Here is a 21274-nt window from a genome sequence, read left to right as displayed (position 1 = left end):
GTGATCAAGGGGTCTACTGTGTTCCCTAGGTGTGTTCTAACTGAAGGGGGGATCGGACTGTGTAGGGGAGATGACAGATCACTGTTCACACTATGTATGAACACACGATAAGTCTCTTCTCCCCTCACACACAGATCCCGGTTCTCGGTGTGTCACGAGCGATCGCAGGAGCCCGGTGGTCATCGGGCCCGCCGGGCACTCGCATCGGCTCCGGGAGTGAGCAGAGGGCGCGCACCCCTAGTGGCCACAGGACAAAGCGACGTAACATAATGTCGTTTCGCCCAGCTGTGCCATTCTGCCGCCGCGGCTGGTCGGCAAGTGGTTACAAAAAGAATGGCTTTTGAAGGAAAATAGAAGCAGACTAGCTTGGTTTTCTTAAATACGTAATAGGCACTATTCTTTAATTTCTTGGAAATGCACTCTCATACTGTGGGAAGGGCTGTCTTTCTTGTCTATCAATCTCCTTTTCTGTTCACCACTTTGTCCTCATATCACTTTGAATAAAATATATATTATCAGTGGTGACTGGCGAGAGACACCCCTTTGCTTTTTAATATCACAAAGCAACACCACAGGAACGCGTTGCCATTTTTCTCTCCAGCTCTGCTAAAATTCTTCAGATGGTGCAGGGTCCTCTCCCCTTTTTTATTGAGAAACAGGAGCAATTTAAGAGTGATAACGGAGGCTTTCCAATATGCTGGGAATTTTCTGAAAGCCCGAGCACAAGTGCTTCATATCGTTTGAGGTTTAGGCTGGCCATACATTATACAATTTTCTTATTGAGTTTCCTTTAAAGTTACCTTTTAACTATGTAGTGCAAGGGGCCTGTCTGATTGCATACACATTGAAAGTGTTTAGGTATGACCTCATATGATATGGTTTTGGTAAATCTCTAGGAAAATTGTGCAAGAAAATTGTATAATGCTAGGCCAGTCTTAATCTCTTCAATTTTCAAGTAATACTTGAATCTGTCATATTGGTTTTATCAGTCCATGTGAGGTCACCCATTGAATGCAACCAGCCTTCAACCAGAATACATACCCGACATGCTCATAATCTAAATACATTGCCATATTTATTCGGACCTAACATAGAGGCTGATTGTTGACAGTTTAGGTCTAAAGCAGTATAGACATTATATAATGGTTGGACAGGAGGAGATGGTGAGACCAGTGAATGATTTGTTGAACTCTTAACCACTTCAGCCCCGGAAGAATTCACCCCCTTCCTGACCAGAGCACTTTTTGCAATACGGAAATGACAATTGTGCGGTCGTGTGACATTGTACCCAAACAAAATTGATGTCCTTTTTTTCCCCACAAATAGGGCTTTCTTTTGGTGGTATTTGATCACCTCTTCGGTTTTTATTTTTTGCACTATAAACAAAAAAAGAGTACAATTTTGAAAAAAGCAAACATTTTTTGCTATAATAAATACCCCCCAAAAATATATTAAAAAAAAACTATTTTGTTCCTCAGTTTAGGCTGATATGTATTCTTCTACATATTTTTGGTTAAAAAAATTGCAATAAGCGTATATTGATTGGTTTGTGCAAAAGTTATAGCGTCTACAAAATAGGGGATAGTTTTTTTTTTTGTATTAGTAATGGCGGAGATCTGCGATTTTTATCATTACTGCGACATTATGGCGGACGCATCGGACACTTTTGACACTATTTTGGGACCATTGTCATTTATACAGCGATCAGTGCTATAAAAATGCACTGATTACTGTGTAAATTACACTGGCAGGGAAGGGGTTAAACACTAGGGGGCGATGAAGGGATTAAGTGTGTCCTAGGGAGTGATTCTAACTGTGGGGGATGGGCTACCTATGACATGACAGCGATCACTGCTCCCGATGACAGAGAGCAGTGATCTCTGTCATGTCACTGGGCAAAACGGGGAAATACCTTGTTTACCCCGTTCTGCCGCTCCGTGACACGATCGTGGGACATCGGCGGACATCGAGTGCGCGGGCACGGCCACGGAGCACACAGGGGACATACCTGTACGCCCATTTGCGCAGCCATGCCATTGTGCTGACGTATATCGTCGGGCACTGGTCGGCAAGTGGTTAAAAGACACATACTCTATATGGTCATAAAGTGGAACTTCTCCCTCTCAGACAACATTGACTATTTTTGATCCTTATGCTGCTAGCATTAGAAAATAGGTAGGAAAGTAGATTGTATTTACTTGTTTTAAACTTTTTTACATTTCTTCAGTTACTTCCTGGTTTACATGCCTGAGCAAATGATATTCTCAGGCATCCTAGGAATCTTCAGGAGATGAAGAAGTTTTTTTTTGTAGCTAAGCATATCCTCCTGCCTGCATGCCTGAGCTAAGGATAGATGGGTTCCAGGAAGTAAATGCTACATGAATTGTTTGCCCTTACTCAAGATGGCCATGACCAGAAAAGCTAGGGGGCTGTTTTTTAATGTGATTTAATGAAATTAATTAAGCATTGTTTTTGGTTTGTGGTGCTCAGATGTAGTGAAGTTCTGCTTAAAGTATGTGGGCATCCTCCATATTATTAAGTGCCTTTGTTTCAAATGAGGGGTACTGGTAATGCGAATGCCCTTTTCTATTCCAGCATGGTGGTGCCCCTGTGCACCAAGCCAGCTCCATAAAGACATGGGGTGACAAGTTTAATGTGGAGCAGCCAGAGAGGAGAGCACAAAGCTCTAAACTCAGCCCTACTAGAACACCAATTGGGAGCCAGGTCATCTCATGTAACATCAGTACCTGACCTTACAAATGCTCTTTCGGCTTAATAGTCACACATTCCTGCTAGGACTTTTCCAAATTTTGTGAAAAGGTCTTCATAGGAGAGTGGAAGCTTTGGAAGCTCCCATTCCACCACCACCACCACAAAAGTGGTGGTGGTGGTGGAATGGGATGTAGAACAAGCTAATAAAGGTATACAAATACATTTGGTCATATCAAGTATTATTTTACCATGCGTGTCTGTATCCTGTACCGATCTTATTCAAAAGAATATTGTTTCTCATAGTACAGTATGTGAACCACTGGTGGTCATTCGCTGTTTCTGTAGGACTCTTGGTTGCAGAACTGCCCTGTGGTGAAATATGCTTACTGTGGGGTCACCTTTTTAGTGATACCCCAGGGAAACATGGTTTAGGAGTTTGTATTGACAGATGTGCTTTCTGGTGTAATAGAAAACATTCCTGAACGTTACTGAAAGATCACAGCATAGGTGGGTAAGATGCGTTCTCGCAGATGTTGCTAAAAACTGCAGAGGGTTAAAGTTCAGTAAAATTTGGGTGACACAGCAATAGACCAAAGATCTGCTTCAGCTGATAGGCTTCCCCCTCAGTTCCAGCAGCCTGCATGACTGCTATGATTTGTAATACCCCAAGAATATCTCTCATTCATTACCAGATCCTGCCAACTTCTGCAGATATCCATGTGATGGACACACTAATGTATGGGCTTGCCTACACGCGGTACACATTTCTAACCACTGACGGGGACAGGTAGTACTTATCCCCTGTGTATGTTATGTCTTTACTTGACTAATGTACTGTTTTGCACGGTAAACAGTTAAACACAACATAAACCAGCTACTATACTCACTGTACATGACATACACGTTTCATGAGGTCATTGCCCCCGAAAACGTCTCCTTATACCGTCTGATCATGGAGATTTCCATAGATCTCTGCAGTGTGCCTGTGAGATGAAGCCCGAATTATGGAATGACTGCACACACTGTAATCCCAGCTCCTCCTCTGACCTGCTAGTGAAATTCACAGAGAAACAAGCCCTTCAGTCAGCTCCACTGCAGCCCCTTCTGTGACTATTCATACCCTGCTAACCTTTACCTTCCACTGGAAACAATATATATATATATATATATATATTTTTAAATTTTTTTTCTCATGATTATAATTTTTTTTATTTTACGTGTTTTTTCTTGTCATTACTTCCAATTTCTCCCTTGGGGTTTTTTATTCTCCAGTTTTTTTTTTGTTTTTTTAATGGCAATGTCCCATCTTACATAGTGATGTCTCGAGTGCCACTGTGTCTCTTCATTCCTTCTTTATTAGATAAGAGTGTGAAAACAGTTTACCCCCAAAGAATGTTCCACTCTAATAGGCTGCTGTTATGAACTCCACGCTGTAATTCCACTCAGCAAACTGAAACATACCAGGATCCACAGGGAATCTGATTCAGCCCCAGTGAGTAAAGTCCCTCATTTATTTATTTTTTTTAAAAAGCAATATAAAATGGATTGATTTCAAGGGACATTGATAGAGTATGCTACCTGTTGGAAAGCCATGCATGCTTGTTTTCTAAGCTTCAGGGGTCCAGTTTTGATCCTACAGATGAATACATAAGGTCCTGCGGAGATCTGGGACTTTTTTTTTTTGTCTTAAATCTATTTGTTGTGGTGTCACATTTCTGCAGGAATGTACGAAGCGCTCGTACCCAGCGAACAGCATATTCTTCGCAGCAAAGTGACATCTCAAAGTTCATGCTTAATAACTCTCGCAGAGCCAATGAATCGCTGAGCAAATAAGCAGCAGGGAAAAAATGGTTGTGCGAAGTGTTTTAAATTCCCTGCATATTTTTATATTATTGTACAGATTGTCTGCATTCCAAACCACGGTGATAACACGTGCGTTTTTTATATTTCTTTTTTTTTTTCTCTCCTATAGGAACTGCCTGTGCACTTTTATCTTTTAATAAACTATAAAATGCATCATGAATTCTGCAAGTGCAAAGTAGATTGTCTTGCAACACTTAGGGCAGCTGGCAAATCATAGTTGCTTGGGATTTTGCTTTGGGTGTAAGTGGTGTGAGTGTGTATATCTTTTTTTTTTTCTTTTTTTTTTTTTTTTACTTTTAAACAATACCCTGTTGCTGCCTGGGATGTGTACAGCTTTAAGAAAGAGGCGTCTGTCTGAGAAATGACGTAGGAATGTTAATGAGTAACTCTTCAAGAAGAAAAAAAAAAATCTTCCTCACTGCACCATGTGTGGTAATAGGCTTGGCTGCCACACTATTTAAACAGAGGATATACTAAGGAACAAGGAGTATCAATGAGATCAAACAGGAGATGCCCCACCATCAATGAGAAGGGAGGACAGGCTGTGTCACCTTAGAGAACCCTTAACACAAAGGAAAAAGAACTCAACAAAATCAGCTGTTACTTTTTTTAGCAATTTTCTTATTCTTAATTTTCAGTTTTAAGGTTGCAGTGTTTAAGATTTTCTCGAGGAATAGGCTTGTGTAATTTTTTTTTTTTTTTAAATTTTTTTAAAGATGTCATCTTTTTTATTGTTCAACATCTTAATGGTGACTTTGGTGATTGTTGTAAAGAGCAACGTGGCGGATGATAAAAAAATGAATATGTTAGTCCTTTTGCCCAAGGATGATAACTATATGTTCTCGATAAATAGGGTGAAGCCTGCTATTGACTATGCCATGAGGTCCGTAGAGAAGAATACCAGTCTCCTGCCAGGTTTTACGTTCAACGTCACGTATCAGGACTCAGACTGCGGCAATCAGGCGCTTTTTAGCCTGGTGGACACGGTGCTGAAGCAGGAGAAGCCGGACGCCATCCTGGGTCCGGTTTGCGAGTATGCCGCGGCGCCGGTGGCGAGGCTAGCCTCCCACTGGAACATCCCCATGATCTCGGCCGGGGCGCTGGCCACGGGGTTCATGCAGAAGTCCGATGAGTACTCCCACCTAATCCGAGTGGCACCTGCCTACACCAAGATGGCTGAGGTGTTCTTAGCCATGTTTCGCTACCACAAGTGGAGCAAGGCGATGCTGCTGTATAGTGACGACAACCTAGAGCGGAACTGCTTTTTCACCTTGGAAGGGGTCCACACTGCCTTTAAGGAAGAAGGTTATCACATGTCTGTCTATAACTTTCACGAGACAAAGCATGTGGATCTGGAGGACATTGTGCACTCCATTCAGAATAAAGAAAGAGGTAAGTGAGCAGCGATATGGAGAACAAGTTCATAGACTGGTCTCATTAACAGACAGACAGGTCAATGAGATATCAAATTCCCTGTCCTGCAATGATAGATCTTTTTTTTTTTTTTTTTTCCCTGCAGCTGCAATAGAATTTGTGAGAAGCAGTAAATCCTAACACTTCTCTTATCTTTTCTCACACATTAGCTGTGCTAACAATGACCAGTAGAACAACTTTAAAACTCTTTGCAGATTTGTGACTGTCATAAAGGTACCCTGTACAGTGAAAGGGCTATAAATTACTGTTAAGTAGGCTGTGGGTTGAAGGGAGTGTATAATTGCTGTAATTGCCTGTGGCATCCTGATATGTCTTATCGGAGCTACACTGACATAGGCTGTACTTGTAAGACAAACTTTATTATAGAGAAAGCTGTGTGTAGATATAAAATTGTGTCGTTCCTGAACTGGCAATCCATTCCAATTCATGTAGCTAGAATGTAAAAAGTGAGAACTAAGTTAAGCAGCTAAGATAAGAAAAGGAATTTGTAAAGAGAGCCAACTAAAATCACTTTGCAGGACTCTGTGTAATCGGAATGATTGCAGGCTGACTGATTATCATAAACACAGGGTATCTTATCTGGCCATACACAGAAGGATCTGATCTGTTAAGATCCTCATTTTATTATCTCTTTACCCCACATGTATTCCCATTGTTGAGTCCAGGTCAGACTATCTTCCTGTTCTCTAGCAATTGGAAGCAACCCTGCTAATCTCTGCTTAATCAGCATAGGCTAATTCATTATTGGTTGTAAATTTATAATCTTCCTGATTGCAAGCAGCGCAGATGCTGTTCCCGAGTTTAATCATACATACTCCATAAACTGGAAGAATTGGATGATTGTGCCAAAAACGTATATATCGTGTGATGTGGCCAACATAGGGCTGGGGAAATTAAAGTAGATCTTTAACTGACTTGTGTACATTCAAAGACGTCTCAACTCCCCCCCCCCCCCAGTTCACTTATTTTTATCCGTGCAGTAAAGGAATGGGGAACAGTCAGTTAAAAAGAATTTCCAGCTTGCTTGCAAGTCTTTGCCACTGAGTTCTGCAGACTTTTATCCCATCAATGCTCTTACGTGTTCTGAAGATATGTGGGTTACTTTAGCATATGTTGGGATTTTCTGGTTAAGTAGCCCTCAACCCTAATCATCCAGGGCATAAACCAGTGCTGTGGTCAACAGCCTATGGCTTGTAATGATGGTAGGATAGATTATATCAGGGTTTCTCAACCAGGGCTCCATGAAATGCTAGGGTTCCTCCAGAGCTTGGTAGGGGTTCCTTGAGCCATAAACAACTCTCAGATAAGTTCCCACTGACACCAGTGATCTTTTTAGCTATCTGTAAGGGGGTAATTCTTCCCAATTGCCACAAGTGTAAGGCTCATTCTTCCCACTGACTATTACACTAATGTATCATGAGTTGTAGATATAGTAATTTTTAGGGTTTCCTGAGATTGGAAAGTTATTTTCAAGGGTTCCTCTGTGTTGAAAAGGTTGGGAAAGGCTGGATTAAATGTATATTTTTCAGATAATTGTTTGGCTAAGCGTGATCTAAGACATAGCTACTAGCATTGTAAAATCCTTTCCAGGGATGCTCTGCTTCTTGACCCATGTGCAAGAGCTTACCTTGTACAGTACGGGCTTGGAGGACTGCAGGACATCATGGCCTGCTGTGTAAAACTTATGACAAAGAAATTTGGAGTAACAGTAGAAGCAGCTGCGAGTGTCAACCAATCAGAATATTCGTTTCACTTTCCGAGTGAGTGAAAGATAGAACTTAACTGGTTGTCAATGTTGGCCATAGACTTGAGATGAGCGTTGCTAGTCACTTATATCCAGATTGAACAGCAGTCTCATGCCTGCCACAAGAGCAGATAATGCCACTGTTGGGGGAGCAACTGAACAAACAGCTTCTAAAACTAATGTACTCCATGAGACTATCCGGTGCTGTTAGTGTCCTCTTCTCCTTTCATAGGTATACATGGGTTACTTGGCCAAAAAGCATTGTTTATGACTGTTGGATCCTATCATACCTAAGTGTATGATTTGTCATCTTCAGTCTTTGGTCAATTCAGAGAGACATCAACTCTTTAACAATCTGTTTAATTTTCTTCTTGTCTTTGTACCCAATATTTCTAAGTATAATTTAATTTGATATTGAAATCATCTTAGTTTTTTACTGCTTGCAATAAATAAATATATAGTTAAGCAATAACAGACAGATGAGAGATGTCATTGTGTTGTTGGTATGATTGGAAGCCTTTCTGGGGACAAAGCCAGGGACTGTGCCAAGGAAGCAGGGAAAGCCAGCTTCCAAATAATGAGCCTTTCCTTATAACAGAATGTAAATGCCATGAAGGAACCCACAGCTCTCAACAGACTAACATGAGATTGAATGTTTAAGTTGGGCATACACACACCAATCATTAGCAAAGGTTTTTAATAATCTTTGCAACTGATAAATGGTTCTTGCATGTGATGTAAATGTTGAAGGTCAACAGATATCAATCATGAGGGTTGCATCTGTAATATGTCGATTGGTTCTCATACAGTTACTTGCATCGTCATACAAATAATATGAGCAACCAGCACCTATATTATCTGTCTGTATTTTTGCCACCACCGTGGGCATCTATAACATATCGGGCTACCCGTAGCCAGCAACAGGACTTCAGGAGTTTGATCTGTATATGTATGAGCAACCTAAGGCACATTCTGACTCTTTGCACTGTGTTCATAAAAACAGCCCCTAGCATATGCACTGCTTTAGATTAGATCTGTACACAGCCTCCCGCCGTCATGCCATGTTAACTCTTGCAGGCTTGGCAGCTGCACGTGCTTGGCATTCAGCAACAGGCATTTTCCATGTCTTCATTATGTGCGCTCCAGAAACCTATACCATGTACTTAGTTCTCAGCCAGCTGACCCGATACCAGGGCTAGTTGAGGAATTACAAGCATGGGAATGCAGGCACAGTACAGTGGGATATTCAGTACTGCTTGTCACCTCTGCGCGGGGTTGCCCAAGGAGAAGGCTCAATAGAGTTATGTGTTAACCTGAGTTATACAAGATAGGAGGCTGGAGTAAAATTGGAGAAACTGTAATTTAATTTTAACACCTAGTCAGACTCCTGTAGATTCCATAGTTTGGCAGTGTGTTTGTACATGTATTTATGTTTATGCATTCCTGTGCCAACAAAGAGCATATGCAGGCATTGCCAGGTCTTGTTACCTGTGTTAGTCAGCTACATGAGGTATGTTTTTTTTTTTTTTTTTTTTTCACACACAATCAGTACAAAGGTAGAGGTTCCTCTATATGAGGGTCATTTAGGGCTCCTTCACACCAGTGGCTGTGTTATGGCACTGGTGTGCGCTGCAAGGGGAGCTGTGCCAATGCATTGTTTATACTTTCCTTTTTTTTCAACTTTATCGAAATGTTACAAAATGACATTTCAATCATTTATATTCATCATAGCGGGTTGCAGTGATGTGCACTGCGTAGCAACATGCTGCGGAAAAAAAAAAGTCCACACCGCTTCAGGAAAATTGCCTTGTCTATGCGGTGGGTTTGTGTTGGACAAGGCTGCCCAGTCCAACGTATAAAGCATGTTGTGAACAGGTCCTTTTTAATGCTCTCACACGCTTTGTTAGAGTGATCTCAACAACCCTTTCTATCAAAATAGAATTTCAGTTTACTGGGCTCATCTGATGGTTGATTCCCTACTCATAAAAGAAATAGAAAATGAAGCCCTTTTGTTGGCACTGCTCAGCGTGTCTGAATGGGGAACAAAAAAAAACCCTGCTTTCATTATCCAAAAGGACAAGATAAAATTCATGGGTCAGTACAGGTGAAGGAGGCAAAAATGGGCGTAGACATGCCTGTTTCCCACTGAACTCTAGTGAAAGCAGGGCTGGTGCAGGTAGGACATTTTTCTGTATGTATGGTTTTGGAGATTAACTCATTTTAATATCAATAGCCTTGCCAGCTTTAGAAATGAAACAGAATTATTATTATTAGGTTATAATTTGGATCTAAACATAACTACTAATAGAAATGATAGAAGGGTTCCTATATAGCCAAAACATTTTGTTTTGTTTTGGATAGAGTAGGGAAGGGTTAAAACCCTCACCAGATTAATATTTTTTGCTGTCACTGTACTATTGGGGTGATTTGCCTTCACTTTATGTCCCAGGGACGCAACAGGAATTCGGACTAAATCTCCCAAAGTGAGGGAAATTATCTTCTTAAACATACTGTATGTTCCTAGAACAGGGGTCCTCAGACAACTTCCCCTCATTTTTGTTCTGTGGACAATTCTAAAGTGTTGAATTTCTTCTCATTTTCTCTTTCTCAGTGACAGTAGTCACCAGTACAAATAGACAAGTAAGTCTCCTTAGTGGGCACACAGACAGACCTTAAAGCGGTAGTAAACCGCTGTACGAGCCACGATGATGCATGCGTGAGCCGCTGTTAACGACATGGGACTCTGAAGGAACATGTGCCAGGGACATCTCCGGCGGCTTTACAAGTAAATATCTCCCAAACGCTGCACATTTACAAGATATTTACTGTACCTATAGGTAAGCTTTATTATAGGCTTACCTCTAGGTAAAAATCAACCAAGGGAGTTTATTTCTGTAACGAGCCCCTTGCTCGCTCGGTTCCACTCTCCCGACACTCCTCTGCAGCTATTGAATCAGATTGCAATGTCTGATGGTTCGGTCATCCAATGCTCCGGGATTAGAACTACAGCTCTGTGCCGTTCTAGTCCAGTTGTGATAGCTCAGAACAAACACCAGGCAGGCTGTATGTAAGTTCAAACAGGAAAAACTCTCTTTATTGCAACATACAGGCTTTTATACACTAAAAGTGGAGGTGCAGACCTCCTGCTCATATTACTCTAACAATACAGCTGTAACCTAATTAACCTAATTAACATGAGCTAATTAATCCCTTTAGACAGCCTAGATGACTCAGACATGACTTTTAGGCCAGACTGGCCGTCTTGTAGTTCAGAAAATCCAGTCAACATTATCACAATCAACATAGACTCTTCTTCACACAATAGCAGAGTTAATTAACACAAACAACAATGGGGATCTAATGACTCTTAGATCCCATACTAGAGACTTATTTACAATACACATTTTAGCAGACAACAGACAGACAGGTGCTGGAATTTACATCAGCATCTCCTAACAGTATCTGTCCCAGCATTATGAATCAGCCACTATTCCAATATGGCAAATCCAGTGTCCCCAGAGTCTGTGTGTCCTGGGGGACCAGGACCCGAATCCACAGTAATACCACCTCAAGGGTCCCCAGGCATACAGCTCACAAAGAGCACCGTTCCCCCAAATGCAAGGGCCCCCGATCGATCGGCAAGAGGCTAGCATACAGTCCCCTCCAAAAGTCTCTCTCCCGGCTAGGTCTGTCACAATTTCCACTTTAAAAACTTGGAGGGAGTGGGCACTGGATTCTGATCCTTAGATAAGAGGTTAAAAGGTCTTATGCAGGGCCATACATGGGTTGAATTCCAAACAAATTTTCATTTGATAAACAGAAATTGCGTGCAATTTGTGATCCAATGGTGCCACCATTGATTTCGAAAATTTGACTAACCAAGCCTTCAATTTCACCTCATGCTGCTACAGAAAAGAATATTCATGACTGGGAATCTTCTTTTCTTTCCAGGAATTTTCTTTTCTTGCACTCATACTCATTTCTTTTTTGATTATATTTCTTGTAGGATTCCCCCATCATTGCTTAATAAAACGTTTATTTTGCAAAAATTTGCCCCATCTATGGCCGGCCTTGGTTTGAGCTGGATGGCCTAAGTTTGGCAGCTTTCTTACAAAGTAGGAATCCCTACAAAAATAGGGGTCACCCAACTTGAAAATATAGTTGAGCCAGAATGAGCACCAAACATAAATTATTAAGAATGTGAAGTTATTTTATTTGTTCCGCAAAGGACAACAGGAAAAACAATAGGCATTATCTAATAGATACTGTGGTAATTGCTAAAACCCTGATAAAGTGGGGGTAGATGGGTGTTTTGGCCCCTGAAACGCGCAACTACCTTCTTTTTTCTCTGTTACCCCTTGCGGAACAAATACCTTTGGACTCTCAACAACCTGTGTTTGGCGCTCCTCCTGGCTCAACCCCTTATATAGCATTTAATAATTGACAGCGTGTTCAACCTTCAAAACTAAAATGAAAAGGTTTTGCATAGACATACACTTTAAAATGACTTTGCCGCTAGCAGATATAAAGCATAGGCACCTAGAGTTGCACATACCTTCCACAACTTTCATTGCCATCTCTTTGCGCAAATGACAAATTGTTCTGATCGGGCAAAGCTCTGGCTTGTCCTAGTAATTAGAGAAATTATTCACACCCTCCCACCTCCCAAAAAATCCTTTCAGCCAGTGAGACAGTCCACCACAGTGATGGGCTAATAGGAATGAGATGGGAGGCAGTTCAAAGCAAAAAAGCTCCAATACTGCTTGGAAGTGCTTGCGCTCTACCTAATCAGAGGGGCAAGAAGGCAACAAAAGCTTCTGTAGGTATATATTTTTTTGTGACTTAGCACTTTAAAGGAAAGCTGTCATGAAAGAAGTTTGGAGGCTACCACTGTTGACCTTTCTTTCTGAAAATGCTAATTGCTTGACCAATATACAGACTCTCTTGCTTGGAACAAAGATCCGGATAAAGATGTCTGACTTTCCTGATCTGCACATTGTTCCTGGTCAGTGGTCCGCAGTCTTTGTGAACTCTATGTCAGGGTTGGCTCAGCCCTTCCTTCTCTGAGCTGGCCGCTCAGCTGTCGGCTAATTGCCAGCACTCATCTCTCTCCACAGTTAACCAGCTGTTGTGGATCTGCTCGTCAGTCCCACCTACTTAAAGATCTCCAGCTCACTTCATTCCTGCCTTCTCCTTGGTCACATCACAAAAAAACATCTCCTGTATTCCTGTTTAAAGCCTGGCTTTGCTGACATCCCTTCTGGCTCCTTATCCTGCTTACTGTTCCTCTACTTGGATCCCTGACTTCTGGCCTGGCTGATTACCCGATCTGGTTACTGAACTCTGGCTTGGCTGATTAGCCGATCTGGTTACTGAACTCTGGCTTGGCTGACTACCCGTTCTGGTTACTGGACTCTGGCTATGCTTTGACTACGCTTTCTCTATTTACCTTTTTATTTTTATTAATAAACAAATGTGATTTTACTGTACTTCTGTTTCGGTCTGGTTCATGGTTTCTGACAGTAGGCGAAGGCCGTAAATTCAGAAGATACAGTCAATCCACTTGTTGGTAATATTCTTTCCAGATTGGATGAGCAAGATCACCGCCTGGATCAGTTTGCCATGGCGTTACAAACGCTCCTGAGTCGCACGTCTCACCTGGAATCCCCCACTGTGGCTGCTCCGTTACAACCTGAGTTGCAGGCCATCCCTGCTGCTGCGCCAGTCTCTGTGTAGGCACCCGCCTTTATGTCTGGTTCCCCCCCGCTTCCCCATCTATTTGGGGGCGATCCAGTTCAATGCAGAGGGTTTCTCAACCAAGTTGAGATATACTTTGAGATGCTGCCCCAGGCGTTTCCCATGGACAGAAGCAAAGTAGGGTTCGTGATAACTTTGTTTTCTGAGAGAGCCTTGGCCTGGGCTAACCGTTTATGGGAGACGCAAAAACCTGTTGTCTTGAGTTACCCTGAGTTTGTGGCCTCCTTTAAAAGGGTATTTTATGTTCCCGCACGCTCCACTTCTGCTGCCAAGTGCCTCATGTCCATCAGACAGAGTACGAGAACTGTTGCCGACTACGCCATTGAGTTCCGTACTCTGGCAGCAGAGGTTGCTTGGAACAATGAGGCCCTTGTGGCTGCTTTTTCTCATGATGTAGATATTTGCCAGCACACCAAGGATCCGCACACGGTGGCGTCCAAATGGTTTAATTTATTGCATGATCACAACACAAAAGGTGCAACGTTTCGGAGTCGCGCAGGACCAGGAACATGTGCGATGGGAATATGAAACATTGCTTTTTCTCATGGTCTCTTGGATTCAATAATAAGGCTTCAACTTCAACCTGGTGCCACTCCCCCTCGTGGCCGGGTTTACCCTTTGACGGTCTTGGAGGATAAAGCCATGGAGGAGTATGTTGCAGACGCACTTCCTCAGTGTTTCATCCGCAAATCCTCGTCTCCTGCTGGTGCTGGTTTCTTCTTTGTGAAGAAGAAGAGCAGTGAACTGTGACCTTGTATTGATTATAGGGGTCTCAATCGTTTCACGATTAAGAATGCCTACCCGATCCCGTTGATTACAGAGTTATTTGACAGCCTCAAGGGAGCAACGGTTTTCACTAAGCTTGATCTGAGAGGGGCTTACAATCTCGTGGGGATTAGGGAGGGCGATGAGTGGAAAACTGAGTTTAATACCAGAACAGGCCATTATGAGTATTTCGTAATGCCTTTTGGCCTTTGTAACGCCCCGGCAGTTTTCTAGGAATTTATTAACGATGTCCTCGGAGATTTGTTGCAGTTATGTGTGGTGGTTTATCTTGATGATATCCTCATATTTTCCAAGTCCCTGGAGAGCCACCACACAGATGTCTGTCATGTGCTTCAGAAATTAAGAGAGAACTATCTCTATTGTAAACTGGAGAAGTATGAGTTCCATCGGGAACAGGTTAAACTCCTGGGCTATGTCATTTCCACTGCTGGTTTTTCGATGGTCCCAGTGAAACTTTCGGCATTCCTACAGTGGCCTCGACCCGTGGGGTTACGTCCTCTGCAGCGTTTCCTGGGTTTTGCCAACTATTATCGGAAGTTTATTCGTAACTTCTCATCTCTGGCCAAGCCCCTGACCGATATGACCAGAAAGAACGGTAACCCTCCAGAGTCCATTAAGGCCTTTGAAAGTCTCAAGGTTGCCTTTGTTTCTGATCCTGTGTTGGCACATCCTGATCCCACGTTACCTTTTATCCATGAGATTGATGCTTCTGAGACTGGTGTTGGGGCCCTTTTGTCTCAACGTCCTACCTCCTGAGAGTGCTATGCATCCTTGTGGCTACTTTTCCAAGAAATTGTCACCTGCCGAGTGCAATTACGAGATTGGTGACAGAGCTGTTGGCAATCATTTTAGCCCTGAAAGAATGAAGACATCTCCTTGAAGGTACCACTGTGCCGGTTCTCATTCTTACTGACCATAAGAATCCCACATTCTTGTCTGAGGCTAAACGCCTCTCTCCCAGAAGGGGCGCGATGGGCTCTTTTCTTGTCAAGTTTCAATTACATTGTCTCATTCTTACCCGGTACTAAGAATGTAAGGGCTGACGCCTTGTCACGACAATTTTCCTCTACTTCCAAGTTGGAGTCGGTTCCGGTTTCTATGATTCCTCCTGATCGTATTCTGGCTACGGTTCGCACCAGTCTTACTTCTCCTTTGGGTGACAAAATTCTTGCTGCTCACGTCGATGCTTCTCCTGAGAAACCCTGTGACCGCTGCTTTGTCCCAGAGTGTCTCCGTACTGCCGTGCTCCAGACTTACCATTCTCCCAAGGCAGCTGGACACCCTGGTAAGAATCAACTCGTTTGGGCCATTTCCCAACAATTCTGGTGGCCTAGTCTACGTGCTGATATAACTGCCTTCGTAGCTTCCTGTTCCGTGTGTGCTCAGAGTAAGACTCCACAACACCTTCCAGTGGGCCTCCTACAACCCATACCCAATGGAGAGAGGCCCAGGACCCACCTGTCTATGGATTTAATTGTGGAGTTGCCCAACTCCCAAGGCAACACAGTTATCCTTATGGTGGTTGACCGGTTCTCAAAGATGTATGATTGTATTCCACTTAAGAAGTTGCCCACTTCTAAGGAACTGGCTTCCATTTTTGCTCGGGAGATCTTTCACTTACATGGGCTACCCAAGGTGATTGTCTTGGACAGGGGTAGTCAGTTTGTGTCCCCGTTTTGGTGAGCCTTTTGTGCACAGCTGGGAATTCAGCTTTCCTTCTCTGCATATCACCCGCAGTCTAATGGGGCCACAGAACGAGCCAATCAGTCCTTGGAGCAATTCCTACGTTGCTATATTTCTGACCATCGCAACAACTGGTCAGACCTATTACCATGGGCAGAGTTTGCTCACAACAGTGCCCTGAGTTCTGCTTCCCGATTGTCTCTGTTTATGTACAGACTCCATGCTAACCGCAGACACCTGCCTGCGCCTTCCTACCAGGTTGGGGACAGGGTCTGGCTGTCATCTCGCAAACCTCCGACTTCATGTTCCCTCACTGAAGTTCACACCTCGGTTTATTGGGCCTTTCCATATCCTTCGCAGGATTAACCCAGTGGCTTGCGCGTTGGACCTTCCTCCTAGTATGCGCATCTCAAATGTGTTTCATGTCGTCTTATTGAAACCGTTGGTCTGCAACCGCTTTACCACCTCGGTGCCATGTCCTCACCCTATACAGGTTGAGAACCATGAGGAGTATGAGGTACAATCCATTGTTGACTCCCGTAGGTTCCGTGGGTGCATACAGTACCTGGTGCATTGGAAGGGGTACGGTCCGGAGGAACGCTCCTGGGTCTCATCCTCGGACGCACATGCTCCTGCCCTCCTCCGTGATTTCCATAGATGTTTTCCCCTCAAGCCCGGTGGTCCTCCGAGGGGGGGGGTCGTTGAGGAGGGGGTATTGTCAGGGCTGGCTCAGCCCTTCCTTCTCTGAGCTGGCCGCTCAGCTGTCAGCTAATTGCCAGCTCTCATCTCTCTCCACAGTTAACCAGCAGTTGTGGGGCTGCTCGTCAGTCCCGCCTACTTAAAGATCTCCAGCTCACTTCATTCCTGCCTTCGCCTTGGTCACATCACAAGAAACCATCTCTTGTATTCCTGTTTAAAGACTGGCTTTACTGACATCCCTTCTGGCTCCTTATCCTGCTTACTGTTCCTCTACTTGGATCCCTGACTTCTGGCCTGGCTTATTACCCGATCTGGTTACTGAACTCTGGCTTGGCTGACTACCCGATCCGATTACTGAACTCTGGCTATGCTTTGACTACGCTTTCTCTATTTACCTTTTTATTTTTATTAATAAACAAGTGTGATTTTACTGTACTTCTGTCTCGGTCTGGTTCGTGGTTTCTGACACTCTACATGTACAGTGCAAAGCAGAATTATGATGAATTATTCCTTCTCTATTTATGTTTTTGCATCACTCTGATAAAAGATCTAAAGTCTGAAGACTTCTCAATCAATAAACACAATTTTCCAACTAGCCCAGTTGACAATTTGTCCATTATTGTCTAATCTTTTATTTAAAGCACATTTGAATCCAAAAACAAAAAAATTTAATTTTTTTCCAACTTACCAGTTCTTTGACTTGATGACTGCATGCCTATATTTCCACACATGTGCACCATCGTCCAGTATGGTTACCATCATCTGTCTATACTGAAGTCTTTTATGTCTGTGTCTGTATAAACAATGCTTTTGAACACCAGATTTTTGTTCTTCACTAAGGCTCAGAACAATGTCCAAGCTTCATTAGAGAAAGATCACAGTGACCAAGAAGAGTTCATGTTTCTTTAGCCTGCCCACTCTAGTCGGAAATCTGATTGATTGCTGTGGGTTTCTGCACTTTGCTCTCTACCCTATTATATAAGCCTGTCTATGTTCTTTTTACTTTCATGTTCAGTTCCATATGGTACGATTATTTCAAGAGAATCAATTGAATTTTTAATAACACATCGCCTAGTGTCCAGTCGGCCTTCATGCCTCTCTGCCCAAGAAGGGATCTGTAGAATCCCAACCATACGCTGATACTGATCTCAGGAGAACGTCTTTCAAGCTGCTTCGAGGTGATAGTGTCATTGACCCCAAAGCCTTAGAACAAGCTTGAACTTTCAGAAGTCAATGTCAGTTGCATACATGCAGTCAATATTTTACACTTTCTCTGCCAAACAACAGGGGGCATGAATATGCATTTAGTTTGCTAGAGTACATTAGCTGCTACAGGATGTACTATACAGATCAGCATTAACAAAATAAGGTGCTTATGCTTTTTAGGTAATGATGTAATTGGCTGCAAAGTTAAATTCGGCACCGCAACCAGCTTCAACTTCCAGATGCCAATTTCAGTAATGTGCATGCAACTAACATGTCGAACAGCAGGGGGTGTAAAGATGCATTGGGCTTGCCAGAGTATACTAGCTGATGTGTGCTATACAGATCAGGAAGAATAGAATTCTGTTTCACAAGTGATGCTACTTGGGAGGAGCCTGAGTTAAATCCAATCCCATTGAATTTTTGCTTATTTACAGTCCAGAAGTCAGGTAACTATTATACTACAGGGGGTCCCCGAGTTGCGAACCTCCGACTTGCGAACAACTCCTACTTACGAACGGGAGCTGGCGTGATGTTCTGCGCATGCGCGCCCATTTTTCGACAGCGGGCACACTGGAAACCATCGGAAAACAGCGTCTGCGCATGCGCGGCTACTTGACAGAACATCGGAAAACGACGTCTCTGCCGTTCGGTGCATGCGCTTCCGACTTCAGAACCATTAGGAAGTCCCTAACCTGTTTGCAACTCGGGGACCCCCTGTTTTGCACCTAAAATGGAGGGGGCATATCTTGCTAACTACAGCAAGTTCTGGGTGGGACCAACGCGCCCTACACACATGGCCTTCTCTTTCCGAGTACACGTTCACTAATCCCCGGGACCAGGCAGGAGTCACGTTCATATTGACTCAACATTAAGGCAGCACCTTGTACTTATAAGTGAGCCGTTCACCTGGTGCAGCTGTACCGTACTTGAGGCTCCATACTGTGAACCACCATGTCCCATGATACCGCACACCTTGCTTCCCACAATCAAGAACAAAACACAATGTGACTATACATATACCTCCAGTAGTAAACTCAACTCAAATAAAATAAACATAAAATTTTATTCATATAGTAAAAACAATTATGACACATACAAATGGATGTTAAACCTACTGTAGATGGAGGATGCTATGTGGCTCGATCATCTGGATTGTGATGTTGATGGTCGCCCATAGGCTTAATACTTCTGCCCCAGGCAATTTTTGAATGCCATTTAGAGAGGGAATTTCTGCTAAGAACCCTCTGGATGGCCCTTATAATTGCCTTTTTGGTCCTGCATTCCCCTACGGACCACCCAGGGCTTGATTTGGACTCCATAACCTACTCTTTATCTTATGTGGATTACACCTTCTAAGCTATTCTTGAGCTTTTTATGTGACACTGTAATTACATGGGAAAACGTATGATGTCCTGAAGAAACGACGGTTCCAGCGAAATGCGTTGACCCTATTACAGCGACCATATTGACACTCTAACTGGAATATCCTGGGACTGGTTGTTTGTTTGTGTGATCATGACCTCAAATGCTTATTAACCACTTGCCGACCAGCCGTCGTCATTATACTGCGGCAGGTTGGCTCTATTGTTCGAATCGCCGTAGCTGTGCGTCGGTTCATGCAATGGATACAGTGGGCACGGCGCCAGAGCCCATGCACGTGACCGGCGGCCGCGATGTCTGCCGGCCACCCGCGATCATTCCACACAGAGCCAGAATGGGAATCTGTCATTGTAAACAAACAGATCCCCGTTCTGACAGGGGAGTTGGGAGAGATCGTCTGTTCCTAGTGATCAGGAACAGCGATCTTTCCCCTCCTCCAGTTAGTACACTCCCCCACAGTTAGAAACACCTCCCAGGGAACACGCTTAACCCCTTGATCACCACTAGTGTTAACCCCTTCCCTGCCAGTGTCATACGGAAATCAGTGCATTTTTATAGCACTGATCGCTGTATAAATGTTCCTGGTCCCAAAAAAAGTGTCCGATCTGTCTGTCACAATGTCGCAGTCCTGCTAAAAATCGTTGATCACCGCTATTAGTTGTAAAAAAAAACAAATAATAATAAAAATGCCATAAATCTATTCCCTATTTTATAGACGCTATAACTTTTGTGTAAACCAATCAATATATGCTTATTGCAATTTTTTTTTTTACCAAAAATATGCCGAAGAATACATATTGGCCTAAACTGAGGAAGAAATTTGGGGGTTTTTGTATATATATTATATATATATATATATATATATAGTGCAAAAAATAAAAACCACAGAGGTGATCAAATACTACAAAAAGAAAGCTCTAAATAAAATTTGATGATAATTCTTTTAATCGAGTTGTGTTTACTACTGGAGGCATATGTAAAGTCCCATTTTTTGTTTTTTTGGCCTTGATTTACATAAATAGGGATGATCCCTCCTCTGGTAAGCTTCTATACAATATTGAGGCCACCACATATGTGTTTATTTCTAGCATCCCAGAATGTAGCATTTAGAAGGGAACACCGCTGAGCTTGTGTCCCGTTCCACCAGTCCAGTTTTCCTATCACTCCCACTGATGGAACCATTGTGCACTTCTGGCGTGCACAACAAATTTCTGTAACTCCTCTCATACCTGCCGCTAGGTCCTGGAGATCTCCACCACACAGATTTGGTCCCAGATGCTAGGGCACTGGCTGCTAGGGAGGGAATCATGATCCCCTTGCTATACATAGAACCTGTCACCCCTGCTGGTACTGTCCTGCTTTCTGGCTGCCATCTCATTCCCTTGTGTTTGTTGCCCTTAGTAACTACATGTCCTCCTCTTCACCCCACGTGTATGAAACAGGCAACACCATTTACCACCATGCAGTAGTAGTAGTAAGTTCAGACCAAGCATGGAACAATTATTGAACTTTCTCTGCAGTACAGTCCAACCATGTAAAGAACAAACAGCAACTGTCCATCCCATTTGTCTAAATATGGGCTGCGCAGTGCATACCTTCCCAAGGTAAGAGTTCATGAATGTGGCAGTCCTCTGAGTAGAGCCTTATAATAGTAGAGCCAAATACAGAGCTCTGCTTAAAGTGGAGTTCCACCCAAAAATGGAACTTCCGCTTCAAGTGTTGGTGACCCCTGACATGCCACATTTGGCATGTAATTTTTTTTTTGGGGGGTGGGGGGGGAGCGGTTACCCTGTTTTTAGAGGCACCCAGCTCCCACTTCCCCCCCTATCACTGGAAGGAGGATCACCTCTCCCCCCCTCCCTCCCTGCAATCTTCTGGGACACATGACAGGTTCCAGAAGATTGCCCAGCCATTTACAGCACGCAGCGCGGCTCACGCAGTCCGCGCCCAGCTGTGAAGCCACAGCCAGGCTCCCACATTTAGAATGCCGGCGCCACTGAGAGGAGGGGG

At 43.4% G+C, this 21274-nt stretch overlaps 1 protein-coding gene across 4 annotated transcripts in view; it reads left to right on the top strand.

Moving 5' to 3' along the window:
- Nucleotides 1–4898: 4898 nt before the first annotated feature.
- The window catches only part of NPR3 (natriuretic peptide receptor 3), a 152284-nt gene continuing 135908 nt past the window's right edge, over nt 4899–21274 (top strand). Inside the window, exon 1 of one of the 4 annotated variants that reach the window (XM_073620795.1) lies at nt 4899–5967. In XM_073620795.1, coding sequence (XP_073476896.1) covers nt 5292–5967 — 676 coding nt within the window. In that variant the 5' untranslated portion in view covers nt 4899–5291. The remainder of the gene's footprint in view (nt 5968–21274) is intronic. The other 3 variants (XM_073620787.1, XM_073620811.1, XM_073620801.1) reach the window with 3 other exon arrangements.

Source organism: Aquarana catesbeiana, linkage group LG01 (genome assembly GCF_042186555.1).
Source record: "Aquarana catesbeiana isolate 2022-GZ linkage group LG01, ASM4218655v1, whole genome shotgun sequence".
Classification (NCBI taxonomy): domain Eukaryota; kingdom Metazoa; phylum Chordata; class Amphibia; order Anura; family Ranidae; genus Aquarana; species Aquarana catesbeiana.
This window is presented reverse-complemented; position numbering and strand designations above follow the sequence as displayed.